This window comes from Pleurodeles waltl, chromosome 3_1, assembly GCF_031143425.1.
Source record: "Pleurodeles waltl isolate 20211129_DDA chromosome 3_1, aPleWal1.hap1.20221129, whole genome shotgun sequence".
Classification (NCBI taxonomy): Eukaryota; Metazoa; Chordata; class Amphibia; order Caudata; family Salamandridae; genus Pleurodeles; species Pleurodeles waltl.
The window spans coordinates 814,372,057-814,394,730 of NC_090440.1; the positions used below are offsets into that span (position 1 = coordinate 814,372,057).

The 22,674-nt window shown below is 40.0% G+C and overlaps 1 protein-coding gene across 4 annotated transcripts in view; it reads right to left on the reverse strand.

Annotated features, from left to right (window-relative positions):
* The window catches only part of CYP2R1 (cytochrome P450 family 2 subfamily R member 1), a 107,013-nt gene that overhangs the window by 65,559 nt on the left and 18,780 nt on the right, over positions 1 to 22,674 (reverse strand). For all 4 annotated transcript variants that reach the window (XR_011201439.1, XM_069223695.1, XM_069223698.1 and 1 more), the window contains exon 2: positions 13,396 to 13,537. Coding sequence is in view for 3 of the 4 variants with exons in the window: in XM_069223695.1 (XP_069079796.1) it covers positions 13,396 to 13,537 (142 nt within the window). In the remaining variant the exon portion in view is untranslated. The remainder of the gene's footprint in view (positions 1 to 13,395; positions 13,538 to 22,674) is intronic.

Consider the following 22,674-nt stretch of genomic DNA (forward strand, 5'->3'; position numbering starts at 1 on the left):
GTGACAAGGTGTTCCCTCACAAAACTTAGCCATGGGATTCTTTGTGCATGAACTAGGGACAAACAATCAGATTATCTCATGATTAAGAGCGATCTCTTGTTTGGACCAAAGCGAATGCCATAGCATAATCGGAGCAAGTCTGACACGATCTTCCAAGGGGCAGAGGTCTAACTCCATTTGACATAATAGCATGGAGAGTTATTAGGGGCAGAGAGGAGTGCCTCAAAAAAAAAAAATCTTTCGATTTTAGGTTTGAAGTATCCCCACAGCCCCACACACCAGCCCCATAACTTGCAGTGGATCGACAGCACCAAATAACTTTGCCAAATAAAAAAACAAAGCCTCATCTATGCCCATGGCTAGCATTTTGCTCCAAATCTTAGCCCGGTTGACCCAGTCAAATGCTGAGGTGAAGTCCATGAAGGCGAGATGGTGACAGCACTTCTTGGCATATTTACTAATAACCAGATGAAGATTAAGGCATTGGTCAATAGTGCCCACACCTTTCCTTAACCCATAATGCACTTCAGAAAATCTACCTTTCTCTGCCACCAAAGATTCCAACCGACACAAGAGAATCCTTAACAGGATTTTACTTGTCGAATTGATTAATGAAATGGGGCGATAGCAACAAGGGTCTGCCCGGTCACCTTTTCTGAATATCGACACTATAATGGAGGTAGACCATGATTTTGGGAGTGGGGGGGGGGCAGAGACTGTGATAACTGCAGAACCTAACACATTTGTCAATATTGGAGCCCACAATTCAAGATTATGAATAAAAAAGTCAACAGGGACTGAATCAGGGCCCGGTGCCTTATTTTTTGCACTCTGCTCCAATGCACAAATAACCTCATCTATCCTGAGAGTGGTCAAACAGGGGAGCAACAGAAAACCAATTGCCAACAGAGCCACTCCCATAGACCTCAGAAAAATGCTCTACTCATTCTTGTCATAAAAGAGTTTGTTTTAATGTTCATGCAAGTTTACGTTCAAATCACAATGTCCTCAATGTAGCAATTATTTCAAGAGAGTACTGCGACTTCAAAATTCCAAACATGTCACATATCTAATTAAGGTCCAGTGTCCTGAACATACGTAACCTCCTAGTGAGACACCTTCACAACAAGCACAGAATACTGTTCTGCAGAGCTGTTTCCTTAGGAAGTATTTATAAAGGCCCCATTGAAGACAGGTTAAAGAACATAACCACGAAGGGCTTAATAAAAAGATGTGGTCCTTTGATTACAGGACGTGTAGAATTATTAGCTTGATTTGTCCTGAGCATAACATTATATACGTTTTAGCCTTTTTTGCTGTGAGAGCAAAAACAGTGAGAAAGTAAGCCAACCTACATGTGCCTCAGTGTTTGTATGCTTCTTATAAAAATGTTAGTGCTCATGAATACCTTAAGGTATCTAGTCACATCTTATTAATATTTGAAACTTTGTTTCTGTGCTATTTTAAAGACCACTAAAGCCTTAGAATTGCTGCAAAATTACACACCTTTTAAAGGAAGAAAAATGTTACCTTGGAGGCATCTTTTCATAGCATGAATTGATATAGATTTGCATGCTCTGCAAATACTACCATCTGGTGTTAGGCTCAGTCATTATAACTAACTTCGAGTACAAGTATGCCATTTATTTCAGGGAAAACCCAACCACAACAAAACATTAATACATTTGATGCTTCAATTTAGTACTACAGTACAAAAGTTAAAAACAAGGTATAAAAAAACTGATTCCACTTAAACATTCTAAAAGCCTACAAATAATTTACATCTTAACCAGCAGGCAAAATATAGGCATTTTAATATAGCAAATACAATTGTTCAGTTTTAGCTGATCTTAAAATTCGAGCAGTGTCAACGTAGTGCTTCACAGCCAGAGAGACTGAAATTATCCAGGTCTTTCTTAAGTAATGATATTATGGACAGAAATACAAAAAATGTGCTTCTGATTCAGATCATAATTTACAAGAAGGACACAAGTCTGTACATTCAGCAGATGTACGCCATTTGTTGCGAAAGCATTTCATCAGTAGGACCCCCATATCTAAATTTCCCCAAAATGGATCTTGCTTGGATTGGTTCTTTGTGATCCATGAACTGTTCAATTTTCAGATTACATTTTGAGTGAAGAAATCTTCCTGTGAAACTGCACTCTGATGTCTCGTTTCGCCACCTTTCGTGATCACGCAGCCAATATCTTGTTTTCCATTGATACAACATCCTCCTGGTGATCAGTTTAGGGTTGCCCTGAGCTAGGTGCAGTTCCAAATGCACAACCGGCATTTAACATAATAAAACCATAACATTTTACAAGACTTATCTAGCCCTTTCAATTCTGCATACACTTGCTTATATTATTATAGAAGCGAGTATTGCACTAATTAATTTGTGCTTTTAAGATCTGCAACATGTGCTATATCCCTGAGGCCCACATCCAACTGCAAGGGTGGGGTACTATGGGGCATATTAAGAATTGATTTCAAAAACCTATTTTTTTCTTTTGACAGCCAAGCGATGTTGTCTGTTTCCAAAATCTCTATCATAAAGCACAACAATTAACCCTCTAGCTTGAGATTTTCAAAACCACTGAGCTTATGTGGTGCAATGCCATTTGGCTTTTGACAATTTGGGGAAACCATTCACTATCCTCACCCCTAAATAATGAAAATCCTTAACTTGCTCCAATTCCGTGGTCCCCAACCTCACCTTCCAATTAAAGACCCTATGTGGGTGAAAAGCCGTAACAGTGGTTTTAGTAACATTTAGTTCTAATCCATACTGGTCGCAAGAAAAAAGCAAATTAATTTATCAAATTTTGTGGGCCCACTGGAGGCTTAAAAATTAATAGTGTATTATCCACAAAGAGTAAAGAGGGGGCTTTCTGACCATCCAGTTTAGGGGAATCATTATTACAATACTTGAGTATGCCTATTAGCCCATTTATGTATAACGTACATAAAGTGGGGGCGGGCATGCATCATTGACGGACCCCTGCCTCAATAATAATGTCAGTCAGTTCTTCATTTCTGCCCCATCTCACTTGAGCATAATTTTTGTTATAAGAACGTATTACCAAATCAAGCAAGTTAGATGGCATTTCCAAGTTTTTAAGTGTAGCCCACAACTTCTCCAAAGGTATCAAATCAAAAGCTGCCCTTAAGCTAACAAACACTACATATAAAAATGGCCCTTGCTCAGGCTCTTTTCCAAAGAATTTAAAAAAAAATCAAAAACCTGGTCCCTAGTGCTCATGTGGATCTAAATCCGCCTAGCTATTCCGATAGCAGCTAATTATTCTCCATCCAATCTTGTACATTTGCCCATACTTGCATACTAAAAATCGTTTGAGCATTGTCAATCAGGCTTAATGTATGTTTCCTGAATGGAGGGTGCTTGTAACTCGCTGGCGCACCTGAGCCAAGATATGGCTCAGAGAAAAGGCATCTTCCAGGAAAGAAATTAGGTTACAAGACAGGAAGTGTTAAAAAGGTGTCTCCATAAGCCTTGTGAGAACCACATTAACGTTACATACTGCAATTGGAGGTGTTCTTGGGGGAAATCATCCTTTTGAGTTCCTCCACAAACACCATGGCCACCAGAATCCTGAAGAGGGGTGAGTGTTCACTGATCTGCGTGTATGCCGCTTCAGTGGCTAACTGTAGGCATACAGAGACACATGCAATACCTGCCTTGTTGAGAGATAAAAGGTACAATACCTAATCTTGAACCTTAAATATGAAGTGGTCAAACTGCTTGGAGATACCATTGGGGCAAATCTCTTTCCACTTTGTTGCATAACATGCACACAGTGTGGCCATATACTCCTCAGGGAGGTTTAGGTAGCCAAACTGTTAAATATCACTGGGTTGAGCTTTTTGGGATCTGTGTGCCTCATTTGGCTGCTTTGTTGTGTTACCAGGTCGGCCTAATAAGTAGCTACTTGTGTGGACTGAAGGACATCAGTCCCCACTGTTTGGCCAAAGTTAAAGCCACCAGGGTTAATGATCATGGACACCTGCCTCATACACCTCACAACATAGGGGATGAGTAGGAGAGGCAAAAGAGCATAGGCAAATATCCTAGACCAGTTCCTCCATAGTGCATTGCCCATGGACTGTGGGTGTGAGTTCCTGGAGGCCAAGCTTCGGCATTTTGCTTTTTTTGGGTGGCAAAAAGGTCAACGGCTGGGGTCCACCACCGCTGGAAGTACCTGTGGCAGACTTGCATGTGGAGTTCCCACTCGTGGACTTGCTGATAGGTCCTGCTTAACAGGTGCTGAAAAATGTTGTCCATTCCCAGTAGGTGTTAGCTAGAAGATGGATCTAAGGTCAGACTACTAAGTGCCAAGTCTCTTGAGCTAGTGCAGACAGCTAGGGGAAGTGGGTATCTCATGTTGTCCATATTTATGAAGCCTGCCTTGCTATAGAGAAGCTTGTAGAAGGCTTTTAGGACCTGGCGTATGGCCATCTTCTTTAGGTAGTTTATGTGTTGACCATGGTAGTGAGGGGTCCAAGTTCTTGGAGTGTCATTTTACAGAGATGTGCACCCCACCCAGTAGACGATGCATTGGTGGTAAGGGTCACCTTCAGGAGAGGGTCCAAGAAAGGCCTGCTCCCATTCACTTGTATTTAGAGAAATTGCATAAATATAACTAAAAATGTGTAGATTTTAGCATTACATGCTCCAGCTGATAAAGTATGAAGCTCTGGTGGTCCACTGAAATCGCAATTGCCTTGCTTAAATGTTGAATGGCTTGCTGTCTATGAAGCATTAAAAGCATAATAGATGTTCTATGCACTATCCACGGTATTGCATTTTCTTTTACAGAACCTTGTGCAGTGTGTACCGGAACTGTCTTGGCTAGGGAACAGGAGATGACTGGATCAGACTCCATATGATGACCCCTATTGCCAGAGCTAAGGGAGAGATTTCTCCATGGGGATTGGGATGAATAGCAGCTGAGTTCAATACAGCATTAAGCATGTTGACCCAACTTTAGGTAAATCCTACCTGCACTACTGTATTTTGCTTGAATTCCATGTGTCGTCCTTGCATTTGTCTGTAAATGGCTAAAAGTGAGCAAATGTGCCATTTAGGTAGGATGCAACAGGATATTAGGTTGGTTGGGTAGTTAGGCAGTCCAGACACCAAGACACTTTGGAGTAAATCGTACAAAGGCAACATTGTTGTATGCACATCTATAGATTAGAGTGACTGGGCTCTAGAAATAGTTTAGCAGTGGGGAAGATCGGAAGGAGTGCCCGGACCTGAAGCCGCACAGATTCTTGAAAGATAAAAGTGTGTAACAAAGAGGCCCCCTTATTTAGCAATCCTGCCCCTCCAGTGTGGCCCCTGTAGGCACACAACCTAAGTCCAGCTAAACGCAAGTGGATCATTGAATGAGGGTGCACAAAACCCTTCCTTCCCACCCTCCACAAAGAGTAACTTAGGGAACAAAACCAAGGGGACTAATTGTAATACTAAATAGGTCACATTAGGGACAGAGCTCAGGTTTGTTTTCCTACTGCTCTACCTCCTTACAACTTACAACCCCAGATCACTGAACCAGAACAGCTAGGGAAAAGAGCATGGTCCAAAGGGAGGAGAATTTGCTCCACATGTTTCCCATGACAGTTGACATCAGATGATGATGCACCTGGAAATGGAGTAGAGCCTGCAGGACTGTCAGCAGATGGATTGCATAGAAGTAATGTGGAAGGAAACACTGCAAAGCATCTGGCTAAAGTGCTGGGTAGAGCTGTGTGAGTAACCATTCAAGATATAGACTCTACTGCTGTGGGTTGGTCTACAATGGCAGTGCATTCAGTCAGTATCAATTGAGCTTAGAGACCCCCAAAGACAGCAGTTTCACAATCACTTTAGATGGACGGCAGAGCTACTGGGCAGTAAACACTTCCCATCCTCTCATTTAAGCAATGTTGATGATAAAGACCCCTCTGCATCTACTCCCGACACCTGCCTTCCATTGAGGGGCTACCCTGTGGTTGGGCTAGGATTACTTTCCACATCCCTTGGAACTCCTCCGACCTAATAAGTATTAGCAAACAGTTCTTTAACATTAGACAAAATACAACCTTGTTCTGTGAGAAATTGAACAGTGTGCTTGAATGAAGTGTTTAGACCAAATTGGGAGGATGTGAATCGAATCCGGAGGTTGGTGGTACAGAGTGAAGTAAGCAACTAATTAGTAGAAAAGTCGTCATGACTGAGACAGGACCTCTGAAACAATGGGGCATTTAATATGGCCATAGATGCATTTGTAAATGTGGCAGTGGATGTGTGTGCCCAGTGAAAACTGATTTGACTAAGATCTTAAATTGTAAAGGGTTAGTCTTTAGCAGATTCTCTAGAGAGGCTTAAGGAGATTTTTGAGAGATAGTCGGGCATTGTCTATCCATATATATATATATATATGGCAATAACTCAGGAAGCTGCAGGTGCTGCTTTTGTGCAGGGATTGTTACAGAATATGAGCAGTTAATGATTACATGTACTGGATGGCAAACTAAGAAGGAGAAGAGACAGTTGCAACCATTGTGTAGCTCAGAGAAAAATTGTTTCTGCAGCTGCAAAACATGCAGAAGAACATAAAGGGAAAAAAATGGGGAACCCCTCAAAGGTGGGAATAAAGGCGGGAGGAGGCAAGGAGGATAGAGATAGAATGAACAAAGCATGGAAGGGCCAAGCAGAGGCACTAGGAACTGGAGGATTCAGTTTTGCTTGTGGTCAGCTGGGGTACAGGAAAAGAGATTGTTCAAATGCTGTGTAAAATGTGCCCGTCCTGTTGGCCATTCGGAGTTCCACCAAGTTACTGAGAATTCTTGTCCTGAGTTCTAGGTCAAAACAAGAGTTTCAGATGGAGGCCAAAATACCCCAAACTCAGTGGATCAAAAATGTCTCTATGCAGATTGCATGATAAATGGTAAATGTACCACTTATCTTTTTGACACTGGTGCTAGCCACAGTGCTTTGAAAACCTCAGAGTTCCTTCATTATTTCTCTTGAGCTTCTCCACAGATGCAGTTGGTACTTCTAACCAAAGTTTTCCCTATCGGATCTCAAACACTGTCTCTATATCCCTTGGAGCCACCAACAATAAATACTCCTTTTTACTCAGTCCCACCTCATCAGCTAATCTATTGGGGATCTATTTTATTGATGGTTCCCGTCTCTGAAATGATGGAGGCAATCTGGTTACAAGGTATGCTGTCTGTACTGTTTATCAAATTGTTAAAAGCTGCCCATTGCCTAATGTTAAATCTGCTCAGGTTAATGAACTCATTGGCGTGACTGAGAAAAAAGATTGTAACCATGTACACAGACTCAAAGTATGTTGTTGGAGTGACACATGAGTTTAGGCTCTTTTGGATGAAAAGGTGATTCCTGATGTCTGTTGGAACCCGATTAAGAATGGTCAATATGTGTAGAATTGGTGAGAGCTTTGATGTTAGCCCTATAGATCGCAGTAGTCAAATGTACTGACCAATATCTTCCTGATGAAGTGTTCAAAGAGAATGCTCTCACTGATTTAGCTTCCATAAACGCTGCTCTGTCAGATACTGCTATGTAGGCTGACCAAACTGAACAGGGTTCTGTACCTTCTCTGAAAGATATGCCTGTTTCAGGATCAAGCCTCTGAAAGAAAGAAACTGAAGAGGATCAAACAGAAGTGAGCAAGAAATCTCAAAGGAGCGTGCAGAGACAGCACAAGGTAAGTGGTCGCACTACAATTTCTACTTCTTAACATTGCATGGTTGTATAAAGGTCTGAGGTAGGAATGGTGTGGTGTGTTGTGTGGTGTGGTTCTGCAGCCCACTATTTCCATTGTCAAGCCCAAGGTACTTTAGCCAAGTGCCCGTCAAGCCTGCCGTCTCCTCCAGCTCACAGGTGGGTATTCATACATGTCTATCAGAGGAATTCCTCTGGCATCTTCGCTGGTGTGGCCCCAACCAAATCCTGCTCATCACCAAAACAGCAATTTCATGTTGTGGTCTAGCAATGTAGATCCACTCTTCCAAGTATGCTGCACCTGCCTCAAATGACTGCCCACTGCTACCTGCTTCCATACCTGCATCAAGCCCCATGCTGGGGCCCTCTGCTGGAGTTGATCCTGTTGCTGCGTTGTCACTTTCCAGTGCCCAACTGAGTCTGCTCCTACATAGGCAAGCAATACTGCACTTGTATCTCCTCGTGGTTAGCACCGCTGCTCGAAGTGGCGATCTCTACTTACTGGAGCCCTTTGTGGATCTGGCCTGCTAACTTTGTCTCTGCCCTCCAGTCTCTGGCTCTGGGTGGGATACATCCTTGCTGTGGAATGGGGCATAAACTTGAGGCCTAACTGTACTGAAAATATCCTTGATCAGGGCTTCTGTTTTGTGTATGTGAATAACTTATGTACTGTTGCCTAATAACCACAGCCGCACAATTAACTTTTCTTCCTGCTTGATCCACTCTCATTTGACTGAAGATGTGGGGGCGGGGACTTTGATGGGACTGCCCCTTACCAGAAACAAAACGTGCCTTGATCTGTTTTATCAAATGTACAGAGTGCCTGAATGTACCTGCATCCCCACAGATTCTTACCAAAGGCTCAAAATGTACAACATCCTTGCCTGTTGCAGACCAGATGAGACTCATCTGGACTTGTCAGAGGGGGAGATGGTCTGTGAGCACCACAAAGCAGGAAGCAGTTGCATTTTTGTGGCCCAAGTGAATGTGACAGTACTGTTGAGACTAAACGTTTCAAATTATATCCTTCAGAATACAAACTTATAACAAGTCTGCTGTTACACAAACAAAGCCATCAAGAAGGAAATGCTCATTTTATCTACGAATTGAAAGCTTCCTCCCGGCTGCCTTAAGAGCGGGCTAGGGTCTGTTACTCTGCTATCGGGCATTATGCTAGAAACCCTGAGCAAAGAATACTGGGACGCTGCAATATCTCTGAAAAAAAAAAAACAGATTCTTCTCTATTTTATTTCTTAACTACAATGTAGGGCAGGCCATTCGAGAGACTAAACACAAAACTCAGATATTGGAAGCAGCAGGCCACGCCAGTGCCATTTTCCTTGGTAGATTACCTTCTCACAGCCAAAAGACGGGACTGTGCACCAGTATTTTCTGAGTGTTGTCCGCACCTGCCTAATATCTAATTTGGTATGCACAGCCAAATAGATCCTATAAAGGATAGTAGAAAAATACTAAATGAAATTCTAAATCACTTTGATTTTTAACTTGAGTGGCATCTGGACTGGGTTGCCAGGATTATTCATGATCTGGCGAATGAAGATCTATGAACTCATGATTGCAGTTATTATGATCCTTGTGACGTTATTGGTTTTGATCAAATTGAAGATGTGCTACGTCCAAAGTAGGGGCATAATAAAGGCATTGGCAATTCTTATCCACTGTGTACATTTGAGGATGGTGAAGATGGTGATAATGAAGAATTTAGAAGTGAAATAATTTGGCTATCGCCATTGAACTGCTGTATAAGCAAAAGGGCCAAAGAAAGTGAATTTACCTGCTATGTGCCTTTATGCTATATAACATGTATGCTTTAATGAGCGTAATCCCATTTTATTAATCATTTGCATTTTCGTTTTTGTACTAGTTTACAGACCACTAAAGCCTTACAATTGTTGCACATTTATATGCCTTTTAAAAGAACTATTTTTTTTTTATTCCATACTTTACTAAACATTTCTGCTGAACGGTATTAGCAAAGCGATACAGCTAGGACTGCAGCACTCATAACACAAACATTTGTAAATACAAAGATAGAACTCTGCTGTAAAAAGTACGAGGTATCAAGTACAGTAATCCTCTTAATGTTCATAAAGTGATTTATTCAGATCGGCAAGTAATTGCGATATAAATGTGTTCAAGTACAGCCAACACGTGTTTCGTCACACAGAGACTTTTGCAAGGCTGTAAGAAATATGAAATACATAAATGACAGCAAAATAGTAAAAGGGAATAGTAAGAATAATAATAATGAACAAATATAGTGAAAACTAATCGGCATCCGATAAGTACTAAACAATTACATAGATAACTTTATCTATAGTAATAGGGGAATCAGACTTGACAATGGTGAATAAGCATATCTTAAAAATTCTTTGAGAGACTTTCTGGAATTAGAGAGATATACACAAATGAAAACTCTTAATAAAACAGTATACAAATTACCAACAGGTCCTAATAAAAGGGGAATACGTCACCAAACCAAGTGAGACAGAACCGTTGAGAGTAGGAACAAGTAGTATGGGGTATGCAGACAGAGAATCGTAGGAAAAAAACACCCAAGGATAGTGGAGACACAAATACAGGTGTCCAAAGTAAAAACATACCTAGACTATAGATGAGAATATACATCCATCTAAATAAAAGTGTGAGGACACTGTAAAGGGATCAAAAAATAAAGAACAAATAGGAAAAAAAAAAAAAATATATATATATATATATATATATATATATACACACATATACACACACACAGGTATAGCAAAGTACTGGTGACTGAAAGATGAATCTTCTGAGGGTGAGAGAAGATCATCATCCAAGAATAAATAATGGGACCAAGGTAAGTCCTAAGAACAAGGAAAAACGGGGGAGCACAAAAAGATGGTACTGTATCCGTATCTGTTAAGAGTACATAATTTGAAAACAAATAAAACAAAAAAATCTATCTAATGATATAACTGTATTAAGTAAAACTATATCTGGTGATTGAAAAAAGTACAAAAAGAGTAAGAGTACTCAAACCCCAATTCAAAAGCTATGTTAAATGAAACTATTCAAAGTGAAAAAGCCGTAGCTGATTAGAGAGTCAAGAATTAAGAGTTATGGTGGTTGAGAGCAACGAGGCACCAAATTTAAATAATCCAAAAAGACGAAGAATCGTGTACCTAGAGAGAGGAGTCTATTATAAAGCCAGTAAGAACAAATGTTTAAAAGGCTCAATAAAAGCTGGCAAAAGAACCCGTGAGGGTTCGGTTCGGCAAGTCTAATTACGACATGAAGCACCGTTGCGCCGAAAAGAAAAACAAAATGAGAAAACGGTTGGGTGTCTAGGTGAGGCTTCCCGATATGACCGGAATGCCAGAGTGCCTTCTTACCTGAGATTTGTAATGAACTTGATCAAAGTCGTTTTCAGAGAGGTAAGTATCGGTAAGTAAGGTGGATAGTTTGGGCTTTTAAAGAAACCCATGGTAAACAAGGAAAAGGGACAATGCAATTAACGGAGCCCTACATACCAATGACAGGTGAGGCTAGTGTGAAGATAAAAAATGGACTAGAACGCGTAATGACAAGAAAAAAGGAAAAAAGGGGAGTGGCCATGTTGTAAGCATAAAAACAGAACGACTCCAAAATGAAAGAAAATTCCAGGATTAGGAAAGCTCTATAAGTAAAAAAATGGACTAGAGTGAATATATAACGCAAACGGGGGGGAAATTGCTACTAAGAATAGACTAGTGGGAACAGAGAAAGACATATATAATAATGAGAAAGATGTAGTGAATATTGTACATGAAAAAACATAACAAACTGTGCCTAAGTAAGTAGCACAGACAGCATTAGCCACAAATTAGCAAAGCATAGCCTCGTTCTTAAGTTGACACAACAAAGCGACAATTTTAGAAAATAGTTGATAAAGTGAAGTTACCTACATATGTGCCTTATTGCTTTGAACTTAATCTGAAAATGCAAATATTTATGTGATCCTTAACGCACGCTATTGCATTTTACTAATCAATCATGATGTTTTTTTATCAGTGTTAAGACCACTTACGCATTAGCACTGTTGCACACTTAAACACATTGTAAATGAATTACAGTTCAGATACTCCATGTTGTACATTGGACATTTCTGTTGAAGCATGCTACTAGAGCGTACTAAGAGGATTTCAGAAAGTAGTAGTCAACTCCAGTTAGTCGTAACTGTATCTTCCTTTCAAGGACTTTTTGCGTTCCTTCCCTCAAGAAGTTCTTGTTACCTGTCCATTGAGCGTTAACTGCAAATTTCTATTTTAATCACAAGTTCCTGCTTCCATTTACTTGCACAGACAGAAACTGCATTAAAATGATCATAAAATGGAAGGATTTTGACATTACGTGCTCCAACTGATCAAGGGCAAAGCTCTGGTCCATTGAACAGGCAGTTGCCTTGTTTAGTTTTGAATGCTAACTAGCTATTTTGCACACACATTTTATACTTCTATGTGCAGTCCTGAGTGTTGGGTTTTCTTTTACAACAAAGTGTTAATGGAATGGTGCCTGTGCTTCCACAAAAGATATTACTAAGGACTGGTGACTACCATTTTGAATATGATCTGCTCAATGTGTGTATTTTTTTTGGGGGGAACCTGTTTTTATAATGCCACAGAATATGTTGTATACTCAAAAGTACTTAATATGTATGAAGATGATCATCATTGTAAGGTCATTCTTAGTTGAAAGAGGATGTAAAAACCCACATGGGGATGGTCTGAAAGTGGCTGAAATCAGGAAAAGAAATCTTTATTTCTATTTTCAGCAATTAAGGTTTTACCTATTGTTGCAAGAGCCTAATTGTTGGGAAGCGACATATGACCAAAGGGTCTATGATTTGCTTGAAGGTTTCCATCAATCTGGACTGAGAACCAAAAGCTCACACAAGCGGGGTTCCCTTTCGAAAACATTTTCAGTTTCACACCTAGATTATGGCCCATATGACCTCCAAGTAGATGGAAAATTAGTTTGTATAATTGGTATGAATGGGAGTTATTAGGAATAGAACATTCTATTTGTAAAAAGCTTGGAAGGCAGCAGTCATAGACGCGGGATAAGGTGAATGAACACGTTCACACAAATATTTAGTATTTAGATTGCTCATTATACTACATTTTTCCATGATTCCATACAAATGTCTGTGAATTAATTACATTATGGTGGGCTTTTTTTTTCCTAATCTGTTTTAACTAAGGACTGCAGTTTATTTATTTTTTTCTTAACAATGTTGGTTTTATGGTAACAATCCTAAATCGAAATAATTTTGAGTTGACTGGATTACTGGATTCCATGATGGCAGGCAATGAAAAACATTCCAGATGATTTGCGTAATTCTGTTATTCACCCAACAGTATTTAAAAACGACTTAAATGTTAAGTGTGAATGTTGAATATATACTTTTTAGACTAACAAGTTTGGTAAATATAATATGGCAGCTTACGAACAGAAGCCTTTACCTGTTACAAGTTTTCCTGAGCTTGAATACAGATGCATAAATATAAACAAATAATATAAAAAACTGGTGGACACTTGTTTTCCAACTCTACCAATAACTTTAAAGTAAAAGTACACTTCACTGAATCACATACCTCCCATTTTTGTCAGCTTTTTGAACAATGGAAGAGAAGGCCTGTCTGCAAAGACATCACTTTGGCGAACAAGGCACTCCTTCACAGCATCATAGCCATTCAAGACAACTGTTGAAATGCCTCCAAGATCAAGACTAAAAATCTATAAGAAAAAAAAACATGTAAAGGAAAATAGAGTTCTACAATTAAAATATTGCAGGATAGTCGACAAAATAGAATGACATATGCATAACAAATTTAATTTAAATAATAAAAATGGCGGCTGAGGAACGATACAGACAATGGGCAGATGTACGACCTTTTATTTTGCGACTCACAATTTGCGATCTGTTTGCAATCCCAAATCACGAGTAGCAAAACAAAATGTACAACAGTGTTAACTACACTGTTTGCAATTCCCAAATGGGTGGCAAGGGACCTGCCTCATGAAAATTCATGAGGCAGGTCACAATTTGCGACCCATTTGGGAATGGTCGCATTCTTAGGGATGGTGGCCTGCTGGGTCAGTAGATCATCAAGTCGGTGAATGCTTTTCAATAAAGCATTTTTTTTTTTTTTTAAATGCAGCCTTTTCCTTAAGGAAAAACGGGCTGCATTTCAGAAATAAAAATGAAGTTTTCTTTTCATTTTTTCAGAGTAGGCAGTGGTCCATGGTACCACTGCCTGTTCTGAAAAAACATTTTTGCTACCATTCACAAAGGGGAATACAGCCCTGCATTTTTACATATTTGAAATGTCTGTTCTTTGCAGTATCAAGAACTTCTGTAATAACTTTAGTCAAACAACCTAAATGTGATCTGTGACCTATATTTCTAGTGTAACTGAATAGTGACCCGTTAATAAAGCAAAAAATCATCACATCAAAGAACATTTCGTCTGGAAGATTATTACTTATCCCAACAAACGTTACACCAAGTATAAGTGCAATCTTTCAGCACATACCACCTGAACCCCAAATAAACCTCACATACTCACTGCTTTGTGAAAAATCCAACAGGTTTATCAATAACCAACCTTAGTTCAAATTAGCAGGAAATTTGGCAAAGCAAAAGACAGAATTTTCACTTGAGCTTCTGTAGAAATGAGTCGACAACTTTCTGTTTAATAAACAGCAGATTTTTACCATTTATTATTATATGCCCAAATGGAAGAAAGGTTTTCCTAAATGGATGCTTATTATTTTTGCCACTATCTTGATACTGTTCAGTGTAATAAGGAAGTAGCTGTCTTCCACATCACAAAAACAAAACAGCTTTACCAGTTTAGGTTGTTGGATTTATAATACACAAACCCAATTGTTTACTTGGCTTCTTAGAGAGATCACTAAATAATAAATGACACCAGCAGGACCCCAAATATACAATTGCTTCTATATTCAAAATGCAGCTCTGATAAATAATCCATTACACTTTTTCAGCACCATCATGAAATCCTAAATCATATGAAGTTTTGTATAGTTTAATATTTGAAAAGCTAGGTTTCTCTCAGGTGGACTTTGATGAAGGGTGTTGCAGTTCATCTGCTGCAACAGCTCAGTTTGTTCAAGAGCTGGATGTGGCTTTTGCCACAGATAATACAAGTGTATCAGTTTTACAATGACCATGCTGCAGGAGGTATGCAATTCATATCAAAACTGGCTATCCATGGGGGCACTGGGGAGCACACGGCAAGATGGCCTCACTCTGGTACAGTTCTGCCAGCTGAGGACTTAAATCCGCCAATTACCCTGTAATTCCGCATGCATCTGACCCCACAACAAGATGCACGTCGTAGAAGAACCCATAGCGGACACACTTATCTTTATGGATAGACGAATGGTGCTACAGAACCTAGTAAGTATGCCTGCATGCAGGCCAGAGCTACAGCCCTTTAATGAGGCTTAAGATGGCGGCGTCTTAATCAGAGGAGGCCAGCAGCCACTCACCAGCTGGGTGTGATATATCCATTTATCACCTGAAAATATGTTTAGAATAGTTTGTCTTAATTCAACCAGGTGTACATGTGTGCGTTCTTAAACCTATCAGCAATGTTGAACGTGGTCGTTAATTAAATTCTTCTAGACTTGTTATCAAGGTACTAGGGAAAAACTACTGGCTGGTGTAATTCTCTACACACAAACCCGGCAAAGATCCCAGTTATGGACCAACTTAAAGTTACAGGCTGAAGGATCCCATATAGACCGTCAGAGTTATCAATTATGGTCTGCATCTAAGTATTTTTAATAAGCCTGCTCAATTCTGTAGAGTTAGGAGGCCAGTCCAATGTGGAAAACATTGGCAGAAATTAAGATCAATATAGTTTTTAATTATGTGTCTCTTCCACTTAGCAACAGATGAAGGACAGTAGGCTTCCACGGAATGATAATGAAACAGATGTTGCTGTCTTTTTATGTTCACCTTGCTTTTTGGAACAGCAATTGGTCTGTAATTAAAAAAGAATAATAGCGAAGAAAACAATTATTAGTCTTGACTACTGAGGGAAAGATCAACATTTGTCCAAATTTGCAAGAAGGTTGTTGCATTTGATACACCTAAAGGCAAGGTCATAGTTGTTGGTGCAATGAATAATGGCAGATTATACTACCGCAAATGTGTTTTGGTCAGCTCACATAAGAAGCCTATCAATAGTCTACAATCGGTACAGAACCCAGCAGTCAGAGGGATGGAAGGCCCGCAGAAATATGACCACTATCAAGACGTCATTGTATTTCCTTCCTGCACTGGATAGGATAGTGTTCAAAGGTAGCGCACATCCAATTCCATGAGATGATTCTGTTTGTGTGTGTTTGCACTGTGGATATAAGCTCTCGATTTTTAAGTGCTCAGAATTTTGAAAAGTAGTCAGTCATTTGTATGCATATGGATTTTGAGCATGCACTTCAAATGGTCAAGCATTTTACAATTATGAAAAGCTTCACTGTTCCTTGCATGCATAACCTTCCAACATTGAAACATCCTTCCACAACGATATTACATTTTTCTTGTCAGTTTCTCCCGCATGTACTGCTCTTGTCTGGAATGCTTATGGACGACTGCAGTTTGGTGGGCACGTTTTACCGTTCTCTCATATTACATGGCTAATTTCTGCTCTATACCCTCTAAAAAGCCTGAGCGATGACTATGGTTGAGAAGGTAGTTCTCTGAAATGAAGAGGCAACTTACAAGGGCTTACTTGATGGTATGATCATGACTCTAGCACCTTTCTCGTTTTTGACTTAATATAACCATATTCCTCTTGGAAGGCAGGTTTATTTGCTTCCTCTGGGAAAGGGTCAGGCAAGGGCAAGCCTTTGCTGAAAACGGCCTTGAGTTTTCTGTAAATACCTTACATTTTCGGATAGATTTTAGCAGTGAAGTGTAACATCATATTTAGATTACTTAGCAGTAATCTTCAATATACTGAATCCAACTCATCCTCATCTCTAGTCAGTGTACCTAGGGTGTAATTTGTAACTTGTCATCATGAGAACAGTAAGATATATAACCTTTATCACTGGCTTGTCACCATAAAAACACAGGCCTACTATACTGGCTATAAAGCCTTCCTACAAGGCAACCATCAGACATGACATCATTTAATTACAGATGTGTACAAAATACAGTTGTCAAAACACTATAAAATCACTACTAATACAGCCTAATAAGGACTACTAAAATGCAAGTGGTCTATCCCCATGGTTTGCTCAGGTGGGTCACTCTTGCCTAATAGAGTAATCTGTGAGATTTCATGTAACAAAATACCTGCCTACAGGTTTTAGCACAGTGTAATAACAATCCACCCTGAACAGCCTGTTGCCTTTAATACATGATTTTCACAATAAGTAAGGTCTACTTGCTTAGTCATACCTTTTCATTATAAACAGGTAATACTTAAGGAATCTAACATAACATTTCCTACTGAACTAATAAGGCCTCTGCTCCTTATTATTGGCTTGTCACTATATAAAACCCAGGCCTTGCATAAAATGTCAACAAACAGACATACATTTATAAATTTACAAATATGTAGAAAAATACAGTTGACAAAACAATATACAACTCCTCTCACTAGGGTCTCATCACAGTGAAATTCTACTCCCAGGGTTTGTCATATTGGGTGACCAACACCCAAAACCTTGCCTACTAGGGTAATCTGTATGATTGCTTGTAACCAAAAGCCCCTCTACAGCCTGTAACACAATATGATAACAACCAACCATTGAAGTCTTACTGGAATGAACACAAGCTTTTCAGTTAATTAATAAACTGGACCAACTGCCTTTGTCATAATGTTTCCTAATAAGCACAAGAGACCTATGGCATTTGACGTAACATTTTCCAAGCACTAAAACAGGCATGTAGCTTGTCACCATAACCACCTAGGGCTTGTAGGTTTTAACATAAGCTTTTCCAAAAGGCAACCATTTGAGATAGTCATAAAATTAGAGTTGTACAGAAATCACAGTTGGCTAAACAAAATATTCTCTCTCCTAAAATGGCCTCACAAGGATTCTCAAACAGCAAACCTCTATTGTTCTCAGTTTGTCACACTGGGTGACCAACACCAAAATACTGCCTACTCTGGTAATCAGTGAGAGTCAATGTAACAAAATACCTATCTAAAGGATTTAATATAGAGTAAGAACAATCCACACTTACATGTCTATTGGTGTTAACATATGCTTTTCACAATAAATACGACCAGCCTAGTGCATTTTTCATAACATTTCATAATAAACAGACCAGACCTTGCCACCATAAACAACTTAGTTCTGCTGTACTGAGTATAAACTTTGCTACATGCCAGAAAGTGCAATACAAGTAGTCTTTTTAGAGGAAGCATACAATTTAAACCTAATAAATTCTTGTGCTCAAGAAAACCAACATGTGGGTGGAGCCTATGCCCCTCTAAAAAGACTCTGAAAGCTTATTTTGATGAGTCCTCTAGCAGCTCGAAGTAAGGATACAGGAAAGACCAAAACACTAAGGGAAAAATGCAAACGAGGGGGGTGGGAGGATAGCTATCAGAAATGAAAATGGAGTAGCAACATTATCAGTGATGAGGTCCTTGACACATTTTACTAAAGCTCTTGAAGCATGGAACGTGTCAGCCACCAAGGAGATAACTTGCGAGGCAAGAAAGAACTATTGCTAAGAGCCGATAAAAATGCTCTATGATGATTTCACATGGCCAATGTCACAGGGAGTTTCAATTGTTGTATATACTTTCTTCTAAAAGTCCAGTTGTTCAAGCTCCATGCAGCTAAGTGAAGACACAAAATTGTCTCTCACTCCTAGAAAGAAAATAAAGACTACAGGTGTGGTGTATTGGTAGGAATGTTGAGAGACCCACAACAAAATCAAGGATTAGGGGAAAAAAGTGCATCCGCATAGACCAAACCGGGTAAATCTCACATAGTATTATAACCATTAACTGATGGAATGGGAAAACTAGGAGACCATATTGCCAAGAAAATATCGAGCATAGGATTCTTGGAGATATAATCAATCAACAAAAGTCAAAAATGGTACACCGTTTTTGCCATAAGTAGATCAATTTGCAAATGATGAAAATCAGAAAACAACACTAAGGGATAAAGGCGAATGTCCACCAATGAGAGATATGCCCAGCACAAACTAATGGCTGGGATTTTGCTCATCCAGGTAAAGAGAGGGGGCAGACAGGAATTGAAAGTGGGTCGCTATCCATGAACTGATCTATTCCAGATCTACAACAGATGTACTAAGTTGCCAGTCGGGTTTTAGTAGCATCCAGTGCTAGTCATGGACATTACATGTAAGCACAAGCAATGCTATACTGCCAACATAATATGTGGTCAGAACCACAACAAAATGCTCAGAGCATCTACATTTCAACTGGAGACAGAATCACTAAAAAAAAAACGTGGGACTGGAAAGGAAGGTAAAATACGTCCTTGGTCGGACTACAAAGGAATGATTCCATTAAACATGAATACTCATATATCACATGAGCCCAAAGAGGGCAGGGTGGGAGGATGTCTATTCGATATCTAAGAAAGTATAATCATGATCACCGCTAGGGTGCATAGGTTGTATGGGATGGAGCCTGGAAAGGGGTGCTAAGGACATCACTTTACAGGGTGTGCTCATTGACTGACAGGGTCAAGCTGCATTTACATTCACACATTAACTCTCAGTGCTGGCATAGAAGAGGTATGAGAGGGAGTCAACTGATGGTAAGGCCTGGGTAGAGAATTTAAATCAGCTCCCTGGTAATCAGTTTCCTGAAAAGGAATGAGAAGTCCAAGCAACGTTCTTTGTACAGGCAGAAAGATAAATTTAGAAGGACTTAAAAGTGCCCTATGAGCTGGAGCATGGAGGGGATAGATAATAGAACATGAAAAATTGTGATTTCCACATGTCAGAAATGGGGTTGTATTACTTGTTTATTGTACAATGTGTCATTGCTATTTCCTTATCCTTTATATCAATTCAATAATATCTGATATGCAGCATGAGAGGGAGCTGATACTTGGAAATGATAACCACAGGACAATCTTATGGACATCCATATCTGCGACCAGTAATGCACCAGATTGGGACCCCTTATAATATATAGGATGTCAAAGCCTGTCTGCCTGCATATCCAGAAATTTGAGTTCAGGCTCACATGGACAATGGTATGGTAACCTATGCAACCCATGTAATATTTCAAAACAGCTGTACCTAACTGTAGCCTCCTTTAAATCCTTGCTATGTGCTACCAAACTGCCAAGCCATTCTTAGTAAATCACATCAATGGCTTTTGCTGCCATTTAGTCTTAAGAACCTTGCTTGTTGGTGCCAGGAAGAGGATGTCAGTAATAGTACTATACAAACCATATATCACTGCCTCGAACGGATCCCAAACACTGACCTATGTTTGTATAGGTGATGTAGGGAAGGACTGGCGGGGTTGACAGTTAATTGTATTCCCATATTTGGAAACTGCAAAGCCCAAATTCTTTGCAAAAGTCTCAGAATGATTTCTGTTGTCAGTTGTCAAGTAGGTAGTCTATAGACTCCTGTTCCTGTTCTCTGACCACTCTCCCTTGTAGTTCCTGACCACCTAACCCAATTCCTTCTTTTCTCCATGAAGGTGCATGCATTTGTGTGGGTGCTACAGTCTTTAGGGGTTCATGGACATTGTGCCAAGTAAGGGCTGTGGGATGCATGAATGGATTATATTTCTCTGTCATTTTTGTTGTTTTACAATACACCATGTGTAGGTCCTGAGTCGAGGACAGTAGACACTTCTCAATCAGCACCCATTAGGAATAGTTCTGCAGGTGGACAATGCATGGCAATTGGTTCACTATTATGACCTGACGAGTGGTGAGCCCAGGCCCCCCTACTCAACGTTGTTGTTTATAGCTTGGAGGATTTGAGTACTGGCTTTGCTGAGTTCTACATGAATTATTTTATAATAGAGTCAATTTCTAACAAAATGGTGTTTGGTATGTACAGGGAGAGCACTACAAACACATAAACAAACCTTAGTGCTCAAATCATCTTTACAGTTTGAATCCTGCAGACACAACTAGAAATCAGCAGACGTCTTCCATAACTGGGATTGCATGTTGTCACATATCCAATCCTTAGGCCTCAGCTAATCAGAATTACTAAGTATCTTAGATTATACATTACCTATCAGCAGGGGTCTTCACTCAGTACTGATTTATACATGGATTTAGTCATTGGCTGCGCTCCAATTTCAGTCGGAGAAGAACGCAAATTCTTTAACTGGAGACATACGTACTAGGTAATGAAGTTCTTGGTTCTGGTAGAGTGACTAAATTCTCACCTTCATATAGCAGGATCCTTTGGGGACTGGCCAGTGTTGTAATGTCCTTCATAGAAGTCTGGCATATCTTGGCAGCCAATGGCTACAGGCCCAATTTCAATAGAAGAAGTGGTAACATGCTTCTCTGACAAGTACATTTCCTAACAGGGAACAAGCCAGAAAGAAAGCCTTTACCGGCTATTTGAGCTGTGGAGTCTGAATATAGCTCCCATACGTTGCTTATAAATTCAGTGCCCACTACAGCTATTTCTGGGGTTTTGAAAAGGTAGCTACATTCTACCAGGTCAAAAGCATTCTCAGCATCCCGAGAGAGAACCACCTTTTCATCCTGGTCATCCTGAACCAGTCATAAAAGGTGCAATAATATCCTCATATTATCCACTGAGGATCTACTGTGTACAAAAGTGTAGAATGTATGATGGCTAGGATTAATGGGCTACACCAATTGGCAAAGACTTTTGCAAGGATTTTGCACATCTATATTCAACAGTAAGATAGGTCGGTGATTAGTACAGAGCAGGGAGTCCTCATCAGGTTTTGCGATCAAATATTTAATTGTTTGGTGAAATTTGTGGCATAAATGATCCAGATGTTCTGCATCATTGTATGTCCTGCATAAAAGTGGTGAGATTTTATTTTTTCTTATCTTGTAATACACCTTTAGAACTCTTCATCCCCTCTGGTCATTCAAAAGCATATGATCAATAGCTTTCACTAGTTATCCTTTCAAGATACTTCAGTCTAAGGAACCACCCTCGTCCATTTCTAACAAAAGTAGCAAGACATTGGCCAAGAATCTGTCCTCCAGGTAAGGGGTGGGTGTATAGATAGAGTCATAGAAGCTAGTAAACTTTGAAAATGTAATAAGAACGACAGTCAGAGAATTCCCTGAGAGGGAGGTGGTCACGTGGACCTCCCGTCATGCACTGTGACTGAGATCGTCGGGAAGCAGCAAGATGGCTGGGCTGTGCACGTTCGAGGACACGCGAACGCTCCGGAGCGATATTGCAGCTTCGATTTGGCCCAAACTCTTCCCAGCGCACCAGGGGAGGTGTGGCTCTCCCTTCAATGTTATGGGGGTCGGCGGGCGGTGATATGCCACTTTGATGAACCAGCGGCATGATGTATTCTGGACAGAAAGAAGGGGAATCTCCGGTCTCCGACTTCAGCTGCCGCTCTCTCCTGCCCTGATTAGGCATGTATCGTGATCTCACTCTCTGGAAGCACGGAAGCAAGCAAACACAACATAAGTAAATGGGGCACTGTGACGCTGCAACACAGGGCTGGTGGTGCGAATATGGATATTTTTGGACCGTGTGGAGCAGGCAAATATTTTTTTTAACTAGTGCGAGGGGGAGGAGGGAAAAAAAAAAAAAAACATAATATTATAAGCGTAACTTTTTGAGGCATTCTGAATTTAAAGTAAAAAGAGGCTTTGCATTTGCCCAACGAGGCTACATTCTGCCACACTGCACC